At 31.7% G+C, this 20,868-nt stretch overlaps 1 protein-coding gene across 1 annotated transcript; it reads right to left on the reverse strand.

Moving 5' to 3' along the window:
• Positions 1-5,655: 5,655 nt before the first annotated feature.
• LOC143044272 (growth hormone-inducible transmembrane protein-like) lies at positions 5,656-20,675 on the reverse strand. Its single transcript, XM_076216208.1, has 8 exons — positions 20,554-20,675; positions 15,061-15,298; positions 13,926-14,037; positions 13,332-13,473; positions 12,555-12,753; positions 11,477-11,575; positions 10,842-11,013; positions 5,656-6,577 (listed from the first exon to the last, which is right to left on the reverse strand). The coding sequence occupies exons 2-8, from the start codon at positions 15,263-15,265 to the stop codon at positions 6,493-6,495; spliced, it is 1,014 nt and encodes a 337-aa protein (XP_076072323.1). The 5' UTR covers positions 15,266-15,298; positions 20,554-20,675; the 3' UTR covers positions 5,656-6,492.
• Between the last annotated feature and the right edge of the window lie 193 nt (positions 20,676-20,868).

The raw sequence follows: 20,868 nt of genomic DNA on the forward strand, positions 1-20,868 counted from the left end.
GATGAGAATAAAGATACAATAATTAAATTGTGTAAATTAATTGAAAATAAAATTCAGATTCGTAATTCCGAAAGTGTATAAAAATAAAAGGAAACAATTTTTGATTACTTTCTTAGCGGCAATTGGCGTAAAGATTCAAATATGAAGCAAAAAATAGTAGTTTTAATCTTTTATAAAAACTAAATGCAATATTACCCAATTTGATATACCATTGTACATCTGTTTGATATCATTGACTTTACCGGAATTTCTTAACTTGTATTCAAATCTGGCTGTGTATAAATGCTAATAAAACTATTGCAATTTTAAAGTTTTTAATTGACAAAAAAATACAACATACAACATGCATGATTTTTTTTTAGTTTCTTTTTAACATTTTATTCTTACATAATTAAATTCATTTGACAATCATTTACACGAACTTTTTGTGAAAAGAATATCAATTATCTAAGCTAAGGCATTATTTCTTTTGAGGATTTTTGAGGATTTTTTTTTTAAATTCTATGATAATATTTGTGCAATGTTGAACATGATAGCCGTCATTAATCCAAATAAGTAATACAGTAGTTGTAATAAAAGTTATATTTTAGTCATGCATAACTGATATTGACGAATTTATAATAGTTCGTCCATGCATCGTTGTTCTTGAAACAATCATTATTAGTATACATGTAAGTTTCCTGACGTATAAGAGCCATTGAGGATGAGCTCCAGAGAAATCAGACTAGTGGCGTTTCGTTCGTTTGTTTGTTGGGAAAGTAGAGGAAATGCAACCGCTTGTACAGACAAGAGTGCACACGCTGAAATGTCTCGCCTTCTATACTAATCATTGATATTATGTTGATAGTCCTAAGTATAAAGCTTTATTACAACTGTCTCATAAACTTAACATTAACCAAGATAACTAAACACAGACCAATGAACCATGAAAATGAGGTCAAGGTCAGATGAACCATGCCAGGCAGACATGTACAGCTAACAATGCTTTTATACAACATATATAGTTGACCTATTACTTATAGTTTAAGAAAAATAGACCAAAACACAAAAAATTAACACTGTGCAATGAACCGTGAAAATGAGGTCATGGTCAAAAGAAACCTGCGCTACTGACATAAAGATCATAAAATATTTCCATACACAAAATATAGTTGACCTATGGCATATAGTATTAGATAAATAGACCAAAACTCAAAAACTTAACTTTGACCATTGAACCATGAAAATGACGTCAAGGTCACATGAAATCTGCCCGCTAGACATGTACACCTTACAATCATTCCATACAACAAATATAGTAGACCTATTGCATATAGTATGAAAAAAACAGACCAAAACACAAAAATTTAACTATAACCACTGAACCATGAAAATGAGGTCAAGGTCACATGACATCTGCCCGCTAGACATGTACACCTTACAATCATTCCATACAACAAATACAGTAGACCTATTGCATATAGTATGAAAAAAACAGACCAAAACACAAAAATTTAACTATAACCACTGAACCATGAAAATGAGGTCAAGGTCAGATGACACCTGCCAGTTGGACATGTACACCTTACAGTCCTTCCATACACCGAATATACAAGCCCTATTGCTTATAGTATCTGAGATACGTACTTGACCACCAAAACTTAACCTTGTTCACTGATCCATGAAATGAGGTCGAGGTCAAGTGAAAACTGTCTGACAGACATGAGGACCTTGCAAGGTACGCACATATCAAATATAGATATCCTATTACTTATAATAAGAGAGAATTCAACATTACAAAAAATCTGAACTTTTTTTTCAAGTGGTCACTGAACCATGAAAATGAGGTCAAGGACATTGGACATGTGACTGACGGAAACTTCGTAGCATGAGGCATCTATATACAAAGTATGAAGCATCCAGGTCTTCCACCTTCTAAAATATAAAGCTTTTAAGAAGTTAGCTAACACCGCCGCCGCCGCCGCCACCGCCGGATCACTATCCCTATGTCGAGCTTTCTGCAACAAAAGTTGCAGGCTCAACAATAAACGACAGAATTACCATACAAGCATTTATAGTCAACACAATCAGAAAGAGTTCCCATCGTTAGACGGGGAATATGAAGGCTTCCAAGAATGAACAAGTGACATGTTTAACTCTGTACAGTTAGAAAACAGACTATCGACATCGACCGCTTGTTCTTAATATTTGAAACTGTATGCATATATATACGTATACGTTTATGATATATATAGTGATGAGTTCTTGCGTCTGACAAAAACTAAATTCCTTCAAGGTTATATCTTGCCATACGTTTATATTGGTTTGTAAGGTGATTACTCACAATCGTTATTTGAAAATCCTGTTTGTGAGATGTAGATTCATTTCAATACAGAAATTTCGTCTATATATTTCACAAGTGTATAACACGGAGAAGCTCTGAAGGTCCATTACTCCAATTTTGTTTGGGTGTGAACCATCGATGTTTACAGCAATATCACAGAATAAGATGATGATGGTAGAAAGAACTATGGGCGTCATGTGGCAAATATTACATGCATATCGGACAATGAGTTGTCAATCTGTATGAAAAGATTTCCAATACAACCATATTATTGAGAAGGAATGTTTACATGCTATACTCTCGTACTAGTATTACAGGGTTCTTGTGGCGTTCACCTTAGACACACATCTTTTTAACGATGTTTAAAAAAAAGACAGAACCAATTTAATGTCATATTTCCCTATTTTTTAAATATAACTAAAAGTCTTTTATCTGACAAGAATACCCCTATTTAGCGAACAAGTAATTTATTCTTTTTTCTGTTATTGAATACCAAGAAAGAAAATAAATCCCGAAATTAATTTGAAACTTTGATACTCAAAAGTTTCCCAGCAAAATATTCACATTCCCTGGGGATAATTAGTGTTCGTCCAGTGGCATATATAACAATTGTGATGACGAATTACTTCCTTTGTTCGAGAACAATCTTATTGAAATATAAATCTGTGATTTTACTAGGTCCACAGCTTCAATGAACCAAAGCAAAAGTTATACATCGACCTGTATTTAAATCAAATTGGTTCTCTTTTTCTTCTGGTATACAATAGTCTATCGACATTCGATGATTACATACTGTTGGCATACGTGGACTAGTCTATTTACAACACTTTTACCCCTATTTATTCAAAATATATGTTTTTTTCTTATGTTCAATGTATACATGTATATATTTTAAATTGCGCTATAGTTCCGTAACTTTCTATCCAGTCGTATAAACGAATCGTCGGCAAGTGCGTACATTTTTTTAAATCAATATTTCTGGTCTGTTCCAATCTGTCCTTCACTATTGACAATGACTATATATTACATTTTCCCAAATTCACCCTTGGAAAAAATATTTAAATAGATTTTAATTTCATCAAATCTTATTTTTTGGGTATTATTTATATGTTTATGAATTATATTCTTTACACCAGAAATGTTATTTATAAACAAGCGTATGAGTTTAGTAATGACAAGTAAGACAGAGTTGTATATTATTCATCTGATAGTTCAAAATGGAAAGTTATAAGTTATAAGTTATCAGCCGTGTACACTGATCAATACCTACAGAAGTGAAACGATGCATGAACTTGCAAGCCCGACAGGAAATCGCTTGAATACCTGGAAGTGTCACCTCACACCCCTCACAATACCTTTGGAAGTAATACCTTTAGCCATGCTGGTGACCAGAGGAGGGAAGATCAAAATATATTTGTTTATTACTTTAAAGAATTATGAACAAATTAGATTTTCGAAAACAATTTTCACGGAACACTTATTTATGATTTCAACTTTGACTTTTCACCTAATTCCAATATCAACAGTTTAAAAACAACAGACCATGGTAATTTAAAAAAAGTAAGAATATTTTTCGTATCAAGTTAGTTAGTCGGATAAAATAACCGTGCGGTTGACAAGATATCGACACGCAATTACGACTACATCGGTTACTGTAGTTTTGTTTCTTTGTGGTTTATAGACATATCGTTTTTATTAATCGGGAAAGAAGACAAAATGGCGGATCGCAGAGAATTGATACTCTAAAATTTAAAATCGATGGTGATCGCTTATCTAGCGGAATAAAACTTTAATATCTATGAATTTGAGCATTTTTATACAGAATGAACATAATATCAATTTTTGATTTTTTTGCGAAGTTTCCCTTTAATTAGGTCGTTAGTTTTCTCGTTTAGAATATTTTACATTTGTGATTTCAGGTCTGTAACAGCTGACTATGCAGTATGACTTTTGATCATTGTTGAAGGCCGTCCTGTGACCTATAGCTGTTAATTACTGTGTCAGTTAGTCTCTTATGAAGAATTGTCCTATTAGCTATAATACCACATCTTCTTTTTTTTTTATATTTAATGAAATTTAATGAAAATTGTAGAAAAAAATCTTTTAAAAATTAAATTTATCAGATTATCTTAATAAGCTTTTTAATTGTCTTAATTTCATGTGAACTTTTTTCCTGCGACTTTTTCCATGACCCTAGGCCTTTTCTATATTTTAACAAACGTAAATGCTAAACCAACTAACAACTGACCGCCTTGTGTTAAGTTAAACTTATAATTATCAATAGAACATGCCAATATAAAGGGGGGTTAATTTTTGGGAAGGGCGGGGCAGTTCACAACAGCGTAGTGCAAAAAGTCAATTTGCATATTGACGTTTTGTAACTTGTCAATTAATAAATTGTCAATTTGTATATTGATGCTGAGACTACTATATGTGTTATAGTAGTCTCAGATTGATGTTTTGTAACTTGTCGATTCCTAAATTGTCAATTTGTATATTGTGAATTTGTTATGTAGTTAAATCAGCCCTTTAGCTTTCTCGTTTGAATTGTTTTCATTTTGCTTATCTTTGTCTTCATTCAGTCTCCGGTAAAACAATGGCTCATTAACATTCACACCCCATCTTTTTTTTCATATACTTTCATTTTTCTAAGTGTGTTTTATATCAGCCTTTTTGTCAAAGAGTATTTGACAAACATGTGAAAATATACCAAACACCATTTGGATGATCAAGTGAGCTTACAAAATGTATGCTGCTTCCCTATAATTAGCTCACATCATTCTGATAAATTGATCCATAATTCAGGTATGGGGTCTTTGTGATAAGAACAGAACTTGTTAGCCCTCATCTTTTCAGAGATGGAACAATGTGTGAGGAAAAGTTATCAAGCGTTCTTTTGTCGACAGCGTTAACGGTCCAAGTGAAAAGGAAAAGATAAAAAATAGCACTATAAACAGATAATCATGATTTTCGGAATATACATCATGAAATATCAGTCGCTGCAAACAATATGAAGCTTTAATATCTGTTTACTACCCTAACTAGCCACAAGTGTAAACTTGAAAATTGACATGTGTTCCTTTCTGTAAAAATAAGGTGTTTATCAGAATCTTTTCAGGTAGATGTAGGATCACATATATTCATGTACTGTAATCTTATGAAAATCCTGCTAAGTGGTGACATTCAAACACAAACACATAACCTTAACATCTTCTTATCCTGATATACATGTAATATTTGTCACTGGACACTAAAACACAAATTCATTATAATCATCATTTTTGTCTTACTTTTTTACAGGAATGTACTGAAAATTCAGATAAGGAGGCTAATGAGTCACATAAGGTAGTTTAATGATAACATCTAGCTCAGTACCGTATGTTAAAAATAGCTGTATTATAGCGAAAAAAAATGTATTTGACCAGTACAACATATATATTCTTTATACGAAATAATGAAAAAAAAAGACATCAGTTATAAACTGATAAAATCAAACATTCAGACAAAACAACAAACAAAACTGTTATAAACATAAACATTTAATACATCAAGTCTATACTGGACTGTTTTATATGTCATTAATTCTCCTGATTGTTTATTTTATGGCCAAGAATATATTTATCACAGTCATGACAGTTTGAAGCATTGTATTTAAATTCTACTTTTCAAATAAATATCCATTTTTGATAATTTTTCAACCTTTTTAACCTTACCATCAATTATTCATGTACAAAAAAAAAACACCAAAAAAACAGTCTTGCCATTTAATTTCAACTGAAAATGTGGATATTTTATACAAGAATTTGTATAGTCTAAATAGGATTCAATGTAGACAAACTGGCTAACTTTAAAAAGTTTGTTTTTCTTTTCCAATCAGTGATCAAGAAATATTTGAAATAATGATGAACAAAAAGCTGTGTACAGTAAGCAGGCACACTTGTTATTTTTGCCTAATACATGTACAAGCAAATAAGTGATGTGTTAATATATATATAGCATGTTGTCATAATGTTGTTAAAACTCATAAAACAGAAAAAAAAACAATGAACATGATGAATCCAGGTACAAATATGTAAATTGTCAATAATCACAGATGGAAATTCACTGTCCAGATCAACTTCAACGGTCAGAATGTACTGTTTGTTTAAATCAAAACTTTATTTGAATGTTTATTTTCTCTTTCCACCTCCACCTGACAAGATCATAGCTATACGAATAAATATGTTGACTGTGTCCAAGTATATTCCAATACATCTGAAATTACAAAGAGTAAGGCATTATTTCAAATACTAAGAAGAATTAAAAGAACTTTTATGAGAAAGCTTTTATTAATAGAAAAACAAAAGATACGAGGCATCCATACAGTACACAAAATAAGTATATATGCACAGCAAATAAGCACATAAAAAGCAAAGAAATAGCGCTTTTATTGCTGTTTTTAATCTCAAATTCAAAATGAGGCCTTCAATACAGAGAAAAATAAAAAACTCTCATCTTACTGCAAGTTTAAGACAATGAAATCTGAGATAGTTTTACAAGTCACCATTCCCTCCAAAAAAAATCCCCAACTGCAGATTATTTTCAAGATTGAGCTAATACAACATTTTAATAGTTGCAAATTTATATAGGACCTCAGAAGAAATGAAGGCGCTATCCCAGCAACAAGATTAACAATGGAATAAGTTGCTTTCCCGACCATTTCAGATTTCTCTTTTTATCAAACTCAACAGAGGACCATGATTATAATGATAGAAAAACCTTTCTAAAAATTTGAAAATAGTCTGATAAGAAACAAAGGTATTCAGACAAGAATCATTATTCAATATTTTTACTAGACCACCTTCCCCAATAAACAGTAAACATGGTAAAAGTGATAAAACTTGCAAAGGTTAATTATATGTGTACCTTTTATAGAAAATATAGGTGTGTCGCAGATCTGAAAAGTTCTTGCAACTTACAACTCATTATAGTCGAGCTGCAGAAAAAATTGTTCTCTCAAACATGTCAAATAGTTCTGGATAAAAGTGTGACAAATTTATTTTTACTATAATAAACATTGTGAAAGGGTCACATATATGAATATTCACATCATGCATTATATATTACCTAGGATTATCCAATTATCTTTATAATCATCTACGGTAATCAACAAAAGTGATAAAACTTCAAAGGCTTATTATAGGTAAAAAAAAGAAAGTCATGAAAGTGTCACATATGAAAAGTGCTCATATGTTACAACTCATTAGGGTCAAGCTGCTCTTGAAATATGAACTACTTTTCAATTGTTCCTGAGAAAGTGTGAAAAAAATGTGTACCGGTACATGTGAAAAAAAGAAGCCAAAGATAACCATGTCACAATCAAACTCAAAAGTTGAAAAATAAACTGATAATTGATAGAAAAAGTGAATGCAATAATATAACCGCCTAATTGGCAGAAATCAATCATAAACACAGGTGATTCCAGGGGTTTCATTATCTTTCATGTTGACTGGTACTTTCCACGTTTCTAGGTGGTACTTTTCAATTTATTCCATGAATATCTTATATAAAAATTCCTACATTTAGGCGGTACTTGTCAATAGCATAGGAGGTTAAAGTACAGGGTACCGCCTCCTAATGAATGGCCTGAGGTGATAAAACTTCTGTAGAATAATTATTTGTACCGTTTTGCCATAGTTATAAATTAACTACTGTGGATTCATTATTATTCGTTAGATACCAATTATCTTTGATTTCGATGGTACAGTTGAACCACAAATTTAAATGTTCAACAAACTGTATATTTTCTGTAGGTTTGAATGTAGACTTTGGCAAAACCACGAAATAAAATATCCACTAAAAGACAGGTATTCCTCGATCCACAAAAAATTGGTAACCACGAAGATAAATGAATCCACAGTGATTAGTGCAGGTGTTGAAAAATAAGTTAAATATAAACTTGCAAGGTTGAAAGTTATTTTAGTTAAAAAGATTACTTGTGAAAAGGCAGAAGAGTACTTATATTTGTACTTTTATGTCAGTCAATTAGTGTCGACAGAAATTTAAACTAGAGGCTCTAAAGATCCTGTGTCGCTCACCTTGGTCAACAAAGGACACAGATGGATTCATGACAAAATTGTGTTTTGGTAATGGTGATGTGTTTTTAGATTTTACTTTACTTAACATTCTTGCTGCTTACAATTATCTCTATCTATAATGAACTTGGCTCAGTAGTTTCAGTGTAAAATGTTTGTGAAAATCTACAAGTTTTATGAAAATTGTTAAAAATTGACTACGAAGGGCAATAACTCCTTAGGGGGTCAATTGACCATTTTGGTCGTCGTGACTTATTTTTAGGTCTTACTTTGCTGAACATTATTGCTGTTTACAGTTTATCTCAATCTATTATAGTATTCAAGGTAATAACCAAAAACAGCAAAATTTCCTTAAAATTACCAATTGAATTCAGGGGCAGCAACCTAACAACAGGTTGTCCGATTCATCTGAAAATTTCAGGGCTGATAGATCTTGACCTGATAAACAAATTTACCCCGATCAGATTTGCTCTAAATGCTTTGGTTTTTGAGTTATAAGCCAAAAACTGCATTTTACCCTTATGTTCTATTTTTAGCCATGGTGGCCATCTTTGTTGGTTGGCCGAGTTACCGGACACATTTTTAAAACTAGATACCCCAATGATTATTATGGCCAAGTTTGGTTTAATTTGGCCCAGTAGTTTCAGAGGAGAAGATTTTTCTAAAAGATTATCAAGATTTACGAAAAATGGTTAAAAATTGACTATAAAGGGCAAAAACTCCTAAAGGGGTCAACTGACCATTTCGGTCATGTTGACTTATTTGTAGATCTTACTTTGCTGAACATTATCGCTGTTTACATTTTATCTCTTTCTATAATAATATTCAAGATAATAACCAAAATCTGCAAAATTTCCTTCAAATTACTTATTTCGGGGCAGCAACCCAACAACGGGTTGCCCAATTCATCTGAAAATTTCAGGACAGATAGATCTTGACCTGATTAACAAATTTACCCCATGTCAGATTTGCTCTAAATGCTTTGGTTTTTGAGTTATAAGCCAAAAACTGCATTTTACCCCTATGTTCTATTTTTAGCCATGGCGGCCATCTTGGTTGGTTGGCCGGGTCACCAGACACATTTTTTAAACTAAATACCCCAATGATGATTGTGGCCAAGTTTGGTTAAATTTGGCCCAGTAGTTTCAGAGGAGAAGATTTTTGTAAAAGATTACAAAAATTTACAAAAAAATTGTCAAAATTGACTATAAAGGGCAATAACTCCTTAAGGGGTCAACTGACCATTATAGTCATATTAACTTATTTGTAGATCTTACTTTGCTGAACATAACTGCTGATTACATTTTATCTCTTTCTATAATAATATTCAAGATAATAACCAAAATCTGAAAAAATTCCTTCAAATTACTTATTTCGGGGCAGCAACCCAACAACCCGTTGTCCGATTCATTTGAAAGTTTCAGGGCAGATAGATTTTCACTTGATGAACGATTTTACTCCTGTCAGATTTGCTCTAAATGCTTTGGTTTCAGAGATATAAGTCAAAATCTACATTTCACCCCTATGTTCTATTTTTAGCTATGGCAGCCATCTTGGTTGGTTGGCAGGGTCACGCCACATATTTTTTAAACTAGATACCCCAAAAATGATTGTGGCCAAGTTTGGATTAATTTGGCCCAGTAGTTTCAGAGGAGAAGATTTTTGTAATAGATTATCAAGATTTACGAAAAATGGTTAAAAATTGAGTATAAAGGGCAATAACTCCTAAAGGGGTCAACTGACCATTTCGGTCATGTTGACTTATTTGTAAATCTTACTTTTTTTAACATTATTGCTGTATCTGTAATAATATTCAAGATAATAACCAAAAACAGCAAAATTTCCTTAAAATTACCAATTCAGGGGCAGCAACCCAACAACCGGTTGTCCGATTCATCTGAAAATTTCAGGGCAGAGAGATCTTGACCTGATAAACAATTTAACCCCATGTCAGATTTGCTCTAAATGCTTTGGTTTTTGAGTTATAAGCCAAAAACTGCATTTTACCCCTATGTTCTTATTTTTAGCCATGGCAGCCATCTTGGTTGGTTGGCAGGGTCACGCCACACATTTTTTAAACTAGATACCCCAATGATGATTGTGGCCAAGTTTGATTAAATTTGGCCCAGTAGTTTCAGAGGAGAAGATTTTTGTAAAAGTTAACGACGACGGATGACGACGACGACGGACGCCAAGTGATGGGAAAAGCTCACTTGGCCCTTTGGGCCAGGTGAGCTAAAAAAGGGAAAAGTAAAAAAAAAATTTTAAAAGGCAAAGGGTGCATTTTTTGGCTTTGAAGAAAAAAGAAAGGCTACGGGCACCAATGGTGGCCCATCTTTCTGTATAAGGCAGACAGACACACTGTCAATACAATACTATCTCCTCAGTTTTATATAATTGCTGAAACAAAAATTCAAATAACAATTTTTGAAATCAAAACTTACGCATTTATAGGATCAAACTTTTGCATATCGTAGGGTGGATGACTTTCTGCTTTTTTGATGATTTTCTGTGTGTCATATAATAAGAACATTCCAAACAGGACTAATCCACCATAGACACTTATTGAGTATAAACCTGCTCCTAAAGCTGTGGTGGGTGGTAAAAACATACTTCCTGAAAATAAACAGTAGACTTATACATGTTATAGTTTTAGGAGTCACCACAATAATTGTCATGCTTTAAAAAGTCTGACGTCCAAGGCTTGAAAAATTGCTTTCAGACTTGTGAAATTCTTCTCTACAAGCCAACAGAATCCAACTAAAAACTTTGTAAAATTGAGCTTAGGGCTTGTCGATCTAAAATTTATCGTAAAGACTGCCACAAAATAATGCTTAATTGGTTTTCTTATTTTGTCAATTATGTTTTCATCATGAAATTACGATAAACCTTGCAAATTGTGTTAGCACGTGAACATTTCTTAAATACAAAATGACATGTGTTGACTGACTGATACTATTTGAAATAAATAAGGTTTATGATCATAAATGACCCCTCTGTTGATTAGCTGGGTTTGTAAACAAACCATAAGCCTCATGTAGCATTATTGTTATACACTTTACAAAAGAATGTCACTTACCAAGTGAAGATGCAAATACAAATCCGAGACCAATAGCAAGAGGTCCTCCCATATTCAGGAACTTCTCACTTGGAGCACACATTGCAACTGTAGAAAGACCTGTTTGAATGCAAACACATAAAGTATTAATTTTTAACTATAAACAGAGAATATATTTTTTACTATAAATTTAGTCTCACAGTCAAAATTATTGAAAGATTTCTTTTGTTTAATCCAAAACAAATTGGGACTCGTTGCTTTATTCCCCCCCCCCCCCCCCTTTTTTTTGTTTCAAATACTGTGGATTCATTTATTTTCGTGGGTACCAATTTTCTGTGGTTTGAGGAAAATTTGCATATTTGTGGATATTTAAATTTGTGGTTTTGGCAAATTCTGCATACATTCCTGTAGACAATTTGTAATTCGTTGAACATTTGAATTTGTGATTCTCCTGTACCCACGAAATCCATGAATATTAGTATTCAACGAATAATAATGAATCCACAGTATTTCAATCCAAAACAAATTAGGAATCTCATTGCATTGTCATTTTTGAGTATTCTATTCTTTATGGTTTTCAAGTGCAAATGTACTTGTATTTAATATTTAATGTAGACTAGGAGTTTACTTTTTTGGCCCCTTACATGTAAAAATTAACCACAGTACACATATTTTAAATCTATAAATAACATACGTGAAGTTGTTCATAAAACAACATTACCTCTTAATACAATGGTACTTGTATTTTATATTTGTAAATTGTCTGTTTTATATTGTGTATATATTATTTATGTATTGCAAGAAGGGAAACTATAATAAAATATTGAATCTGAATCTCTTCCTACATTTCTTTTCTACATTTAAAAATGGAAGGCTGTACATTGACATATAATGATTTACTTTTTTTAAATTGTTATTTGGATGGAGAGTTGTCTCATTCGTACTCACACCACATCTTCCTATAACTGTAGTAAGTCAGGAATATGACAGTTGTTGTGCAATCGTTTGATGTGTTTTGCCATCTGATTAGAAACTTTACGATGCATTTTCCTCGGATTTCAGTATTTTTGTGATTTTACTTTTTCCTTTAAAAACTTACCTCCTACTACTCCTGCTGTGTACCAAGCTGCTCTGATTAACAAAGGTCCACCCATAAGGGTCATAGGGGCCAAAACAGCACCGAAAATACCACTGTAAGCTATCCATGCTAACTGTTTGGAACCAAAGCCTTCTTGGTATGGAATTGACCGACAGACCATTCCTGCACCGATTACTGTGGCAAAGGTTACACCAATGGCCTATAATAAACATGATAAAAGCATTGTCTTTTATAGTGATCCAATATGTAAGGTATAATTTTTTTTCTTAGAAAAAGTCTGCATTGAAGATTATTATAATAATAAAATTAAAACTGTCTAACATGTAAAATAAACAGTAAAAGGGAACTAACTCAATCTTTATTAAGGTTATTCATTTTTTGAACATTTTCAATGTCCTTTTTTTATTGAGAAAATATGTTTTATCTTCTCGTTCATTTCAATCTATTTAGATGTTTCTTTATTCAAGATTTAATCTGATGTAGATAATTTTCTCAATAGGGCTCTTCACGGTTAGTTCGGCCATATTGGATAGGGGGCAGATTTTCATAATAGAGGTAAAAATGGTGTGAAAAATACGGGAAAACATCATTAAAACAGAGCTGTTGCTTGGAAACACACATAGGATTTCCCACACTTTCATACCATTTCCACCTCCTTCCAAAAAATCTGCCCCCTATCCAATATGGCCGAACTAACCGTGAAGAGCCCTATTTATATTTTGGGATGAAAATTTAATTTAAAATATGATCTTTTTAATTTCTATAGTTATAGCATACCATCCATGAATTTTTCATCATCAGTGACATGAGTCTTGGGTTCCTACTGACAGCTATTGCAGATGCCGCTGTGATTGCCACACTGCCACCAAAATACATGTATGTATCTCTGATCCTTTGTCGTACTTCCTGGGGCCACAACCTGTAAAAGATTCTAAATATAAATGATTTGTTCAATAAAACAATAAGCTTCTCTTAATAAATCTAATCAATATTTCAGATAAAAATTCTCTTAATATACTGGAAGAAATTAATCATTTCGTAGGACCTTTGCTTATAAGCTAAGATACTATTTCTAAATAAATTAAGTATAAATGAAAGTAGAATTTCTTCAAATTCTAAGAACATACAAGTATTATTAAACATGTTAAAGTTGAAACCTTTGAAATTGATGGCTTCAAATTTTAGTGGAAAATCTCAAAACTGGTCAGCTATCTCCTTGTGCTTTGTCATTAGACGAACTTTAAATAAAAATGGAAAACTTGTCCCAAGTTTTTACTTGTTTAGAAAAATTGAAAAATTATATTAATTTGCTGTCCATTATTAAACAATTGCAGATGTCACCAGAAATCATAAAACATAATTGTATCTTACACTGCTCTATCTACAGCTCCAAGCTGACTGGACATTCCGAGGCCATAGTAACATAAAGCTCCAAGACCAAGAACTGAACCTCCAGCTACCAGTCCTTTCCCTACACTAAAAGCTGAAAATAACAAATAAAATAAAAACACATGTGTATTACTTACATGTACATTTTAAGGCATATTCAATGTTTACATGTTGAAAATTATTTAGATTTAAAGCACCCACAAAAACATTTGTTAACAAAATACAGACTCAGCAAACACTGTTTCAGAATAGAAACTGGCAGACATGAACGAATTACCAATGTATGTGGTAAATATGAAATATTACCTCCACATGAGAGTATATGTTTATATTGTAATTCAAATTGTATTGAAAATGAAATGCACTTTCTTCTGGAATGCCCTCTTTACAATAACCTCAGAAGAGATCGATGTGACTGATTATATAAAAAAATACCCCAGTTTAGATAATTCAAACAGAAAAGATCTTTTTTCATGGATCATGATTAATGAAGATATTTTATGTGCATACCTTGATAAAGGCCTGCAACTTAGAAAATCAGAAAATTAGTTTACTTAAATACTCTAAAAGATATCAAAATTATCTCCCCTTGACCACTGATTCTTTCCTCATGCATTTGAATTATTATTTTATGTTTAATCACTCTGTAATGTTTATGTCATGTTGTAATTAATGTTATGCTCTTAATGAGCCCTTTAATTTAGAAAATAAAAATATCTATCTATCTATAATCAGATAATGGTTTACTTTTAAAAATTAATTGTGACTTGGATGGAAAGTTCTCTCATTAGTACTCATACCACAGCTTCTTATATCTATGAAGGATGAATAAAAAATGTTATTCATAGAATCAACTAATGTTATATAAGACATACTCATTAGTGGCTCGGTTTTAAATCTTATACAAGTCATGCATGTAATAAAAGTATAAATGCATATATATAATATATATCAAATTTTTTAGAATACTCAAATGATCAATATACAATGTATAATAATATAATCAACAGGGTATCAATTGTAGTAAAATCTATATAAACATGATAAAATATTTATGCATTAATCTGATTAATATTCATAGATTAGAATAAACAGACTGAAATCGTTATTTAAATACCTCCAGGTCCTGCAGGGGCCATAGCAATCTCCTTTAGTGACCTTCTTTTTGCAGCCCTTCGTGTGGCAGTTTTGGTTTCATTAGCATACATCTGAAATCGTGCCATGGTATTCTGTGTAGGTCTTAGTAGGGATGGCTTGGCAAAGCCAGACACAAAAGTTGTGAGTGTAATACGAGTAAGGCCTGCAGCCATCATGGTGGACATTTTTCAATGTTATCTTCTCTTAATAAACAAATTCTGCAAAAATAAATTGTAATCATGGTAATAAGACCTTTGCATTGTCTTAATAAAAAGGTACAACACAACATACATAATACATGTAGCTTAATCATTATCATGATTATGAAACTAACAAAAAGTGCAAGAAAATCTTCTGTGATAGTTGATTTGACATATTCATACTAGAGCTTAATTGATATCCATGAGAACAGTGATAAACTAACATGACTAACTAGCCTGATGCCTAAGCAGTGTTTCATTTAAAGCAATTTAGCATGGCACAATACCATGCCCTTTGTCTTTCAAAAATTTGATGCCATGTGTCCTTTTATCATGTTTATAGCGTTATCTGGATCTATATCGGGTTGCGGTATTGAATTTTTTGCTGATTAAAAGGCAACAAGCATTGACTTAAGATGATTGTATGTTATTTCATGAAGACAATATATTTATCACTTCCACGAGACTTGAGAGCATAAATCAAATCATTCTTGGTTTCTACAAAATAAGTGTGATACTTCATTGGATTGTGGAGAAAAATTTGTAGTCAATTAAATTGATTGTAATGACATGATTAACTTGAGGGCAATCACCTGGTATCATATTGTAATTTAACTTTGTGATAAGAAATTGATGAACAAAAGGCAATTTTACCAAAACGGCACAAGGCTTTTTTGGAAAAAGGGGTCTGGGCAGAAGGTAGTGGATGAAGGCACCCAGGGCGCAGCGCCCTTCTATTTTGGGCGAACGAAACCACTGCATTTATTGCATTAAAAACGTCATATTCCTTTCCAAATTGCGTGCAAAACATCGTATATTTTTGTAACTCGTCTGCCAATGAAATATTGTATGATTATCATGATTATGTATAATATCAATATTAACATGATTAACATGATCAATATACATTCATGACATTATAAATTACATGCATGTATATATTTTTACTCCTGTTTTAAATATTTTTTATTGGGGCCAGATCCTCTTTAAATATGGAGACTGATATACATGTATGATTATGTAGTGTCCCTTTTAGTTTTGACTATGGAAGTGTATATATCTATCAAAATTGTCTAAAGGTTGTAGCCAAAATAAATTTCTTGAGTTTTGCAGTCTTCACGCTGAGTGGCAGCCCAGGCAGCCCAGGCTTGTAAAATTGCTCTCGGGCCTGTAAAAATCATATCTACAGGCCAACAGAGTCTAACTAAAAATTTTCAAAAATTGAGCTCTGGGCCTGTAGTGTAGATTTAAAAGTTCATCGTGAAGACTGGTTTTGTTCTTGTTATTTAAATTCAAAAATGATCAAAATAAACTGTGCATCTAATATGGGGACGAAGTCCCCTATTACAGTAGAAAATTCAATAAAAAAAAAAAAAAAAAAAATCAGGGAAAATTTCCCGAATTTTTCATTGTACTAATGAACTCAAAATCGTTCAATTTTTTTTGGTCGCGTTTTTGAATTTCTGGATTGACGCAGAAATCTACTTCCGTTTCTGGTCTTGTTTACATGAGACTTTGAATAAAATGTATATTTATCAGTCTAAGAAAGGAACTAATACTAATTCATTTAAAAAAAAATGTTTGTTATTAAAAAAAACGTTACCTGATGACAGCGTTTCTTTGTTTACAATATTGAATATGACGTCATAACTTAAATAACGTCACAACTAAAATCCCTGACAACAGAACCAAAATCGGAAACGTTACGGTATTTCCGTTTCTCTTTTTAACATTGTTGATTTAAAAAAAATATTCATAGACTTCGTCCCCATTCACAGGTAATTCCTGCCTCATATTAATAACAATATTGTATTAATTTAATTTTTTAAATCATGTAAATAGGGACCATCGTTTATTTTTTGTTCTTTAGAACATTAACTTCACTATGTTACAAGTCCTTTGTTTGCATGTTTATACTGGCTTTAAGCCCGATTTTTCATCTGAAAAAAACCCTGGTAGAAATCTAAGACTACTTTAACAAGCTAAAAGGAATTGACAAATCTCTGTGTTATACTAGTCTCAGTATAAATCAAATATATTTTATGGTATAAACATGAAACAAATTTAAAGTTTAGTTGGCTGGAGCAGCACAAGCAGCAGTTGGTCCATATAAACAAAAGCACATTTCTGTAACAATGTACTACATGACATCTGGTTTTGAGTATATTCAGTGGTATATCCAGAACTTTTTATAAGGGATTCCCTATTTAATCACCAAATTATTCCCTCCTTCATGTCTGGAAGCAGGACAAATTGCCCCACTGGCAGAACGCCCCAAACCAAATCGCCCCACTTTTTCACCAAAGTTGGTAAACAAGAGTGGGGCAATTTTTTAGAAACTGGGGCAAGTTTGTAAAAAAGTGGGTCGATTAGGTGTGGGTCGATTTGCCAGTGGGGCGATTTGTCATGGATTCACATATATGTCTTACATGTCTTATGTGAACACAAACTATAAAATTTTAATTATATATACGAAAAAACTGCAAAAGTTATTTTTACAGGCAATTTTATCAAAACAATTAACTTGTATAATCCAATTCCACTACATACAATGACATATACATTTTTACCATGTTTACATTGATAAGTCTTTTACATACATGTATATTACATGTATTATTTGTAATTGAAATATCTATTTAACATGTTTAACATAAATGTCATTATTTACATATATAACCTACAACTCATATTATCATATATTGTTATCAGGTTATGAAATGTTTCAGTTACAAAATCAACTAGTTAGTTACGAAATTTGGCTAGTTACGAAACCACCAGGTTATGAAACAACCTGCACCCACCAAGACTTAGTTGATCAGTCCCCATTATGGTTTTCCCATTATTTCCCATATTTAGTAGAAGCACAGGTTTTTGATTTTTCATGTCTTAGACTTAATCAATCAGTCCCCATATTAAAAGAGGATCCAACCCGTCACTTGGGGCTGTAGTCCAAATAATTACATGAATTCTGATGTCTTGGAAGGCTAATATATATATTTTTGCTTTGACACCTTCCCACAGGCACTTGTTTCTATCCATAGGAAGGTCTTCTATCCATAGGAAGGTCGACTATCCATAACTTCTATTTATATGGATAGTCGACCTTCCTATGGATAGAAACAAGTGCCTGTGGCTGTATCAACATGAAAAAGGGTTACACTAAAGACCTGAAAGTGGACCTGAAAAGACCTGAAAAGACCAGAAAATGTACGACTAAAATTATTCAAGTTGCAATAACTTTTTTATTATCGGATGGAATTTCTTCAAGTTGGAATTTTAGTAATTGTTAATATCTATATTTCATTCAATGTAATTGTTTTAAATTAAAAACATTTTTTTGATGCCAAAAGTTGGACCTGAACGGAGAAATGAAAAGACCTGAAGGGACCTGAAAATCTATGGTTATGGTCGGACTCGTTCTAATTGCAATAACTTTTTTTAATATTAAGTGGGTATCTTTCAACTTTTGATTTTGTGAAACAAAAAGTTCAATATAATGATAATATATAAAAAAAAAATATATAAAAAATATTGTTGGATGTCAAAACTCGGACCTGATCGGAAAATAAAAAATCTGAATGAGTCTAAAATTCCGCTAATATTATTTTAAAACGAAAAAAATAAATGTAGACGAAAAATATGGTTGTTAACTTTTCATGCTGGTTGTCATTTGGTCTCTTGTGGAGATCTGTCTCATTGGACTGGAGATACCAAAGAATAATCTAAACAATTAAAACTTATAAGTCAAAGAGGCCATATTTTTCAAATAAAAGAAGTGTCTTCGGATTTTTTTTACATACCATACACATGATTGCATTCTTAGGCTTTTCTTTCATGGAAACCATATATATTGATTATACATGTACCTATATGTTGTAAAACATTTGGTTAATAAAGAATTGAATTGTGAAACAAGATATAGTGATTATTCAATTAAAGTGAAATGTTTATTTAGACTAATGATCCAATTATCACCTAATATCAATACAAGGTGTGAATTACAACCGGCACACGTTCACGTAATTAAACATGCCAATCGACGAACAAACGTCCTTAAAGAACATATGGTTTATGGGGAATTTAAGCAATACTATTTTTTTCATTTTTCAAATAAAACAGTTTAAGACCTGCTTTAATATATATTAATGCAGTTTAAGCAAGTTGAATTAGTTTGAATAATTTCAACGGACAATCTTCTTTTTTAATCCTTAGGTACAGGATTCATTATCAACAATTTGTATTCAAATATATTCCTGTATAAATATAAAAGTTCTCTTCAATAGACTTTTGTCTAAAATAAAAACTAATCTATAGAAAATACAATGTTACATGCATGCGACTTTAAATACATCTACCCCTATGATCCATTCATGTCTTTAATTTCCCCGACAAGGTCCGAATTTAGTATATTTCGATAAAATTCTTTATCATTTCAAAGATATATTATACCTTTCCTTTAACAAAATTCATATTTCAAGGAGATTGATTTAAAACAGTTCAAGATCTTGAATAAAACTGACCGCATTTTTTTCAAGCCAATTTATGTTATTTAATTTTCCGTTCAGGTCCGAGTTTTCACACTCCAAAGATATTTTTCATATCATTTTTTAAAATTTATCATTATACTGAACTTTTGGTTTCACAAAACCAAAAGTTAAAAGATAATCATTGAATATTAAAAAAGTTATTGAAGTTAGAATGAGTCCGGCCATAGATTTTCAGGTCCCTTCAGGTCTTTCCATTTCTCCCTTCAGGTCCAAGTTTTGGCATCAAAAATTTGTTTTTTAATATAAAACGTTTTGATTTTAATGACATATGGATATTAAGAATTAAAAAAAATCCAATTTGAAGAAATTTCATCCAATAATAAAAAAGTTATTGCAATTTGAATAATTTTAGTCGTATATTTTCAGGTCTTTTCAGGTCTTTTCAGGTCCACTTTCAGGTCTTTAGTGTAACCCCATGAAAAATCAAAAAAAAAAATCAGTGCTTCTACTTCTACTTCTACCATAACCATTTTATTAAAATAATTAGCCATATTTGAGTAAATTATCAATCAATTTATTGAAGTAAATTTTTGCATCATTTCAATGAAAGTAAAATAAGTTTGCTCGATTAATCATACAAAAACAGTTAGGCCTAACTGTAATACGACTTACGTAAAAAAAAAAAAACGTTATTTAATGGAAATGCTTGAAAATTAATATTTACAACTTATTCAAGACAAATATGAAGTGTGTTGGATACATTTTTCAAATTTATCAAGATACCTGTTATCCACTGAAATAAATAATGTGTAGAAATCCTCGAATTACCAGAAACGCAATGTCAAAACCTGATGCGAAATTTTAAAACATGACGAGTTGTCGTTCTTTATTTGGCTGACGAAATGATGTCGCTAAAAACCGACAAGAAGAGTCTAGAATACACGAAGAAAAGTCGACATGACAGAAGACAACGACGATTACTATTCAGCGATAAAATATATAAAAAAAAACTAAATGTCCGTGTCATTTTGGTCTTTTGTGGATAGTTGTCTCATTGGCAATCATACCACATCTTCTTTTATATATTTAACACACCAT

This window comes from Mytilus galloprovincialis, chromosome 9 (genome assembly GCF_965363235.1).
Source record: "Mytilus galloprovincialis chromosome 9, xbMytGall1.hap1.1, whole genome shotgun sequence".
Lineage (NCBI taxonomy): Eukaryota > Metazoa > Mollusca > Bivalvia > Mytilida > Mytilidae > Mytilus > Mytilus galloprovincialis.

Coding starts and splice junctions, on each gene's coding strand:
- LOC143044272 (XM_076216208.1), bottom strand. CDS start 15,265: ATGTCCACCATGATGGCTGCAGGCCTTACTCGTATTACACTCACAACT. Junction 11,576..12,554: donor CACAGCAGGAGTAGTAGGAG/GTAAGTTTTTAA, acceptor GCATTCAAACAG/GTCTTTCTACAGTTGCAATG. Junction 6,578..10,841: donor AAGTTTGATCCTATAAATGC/GTAAGTTTTGAT, acceptor TTGTAATTTCAG/ATGTATTGGAATATACTTGG.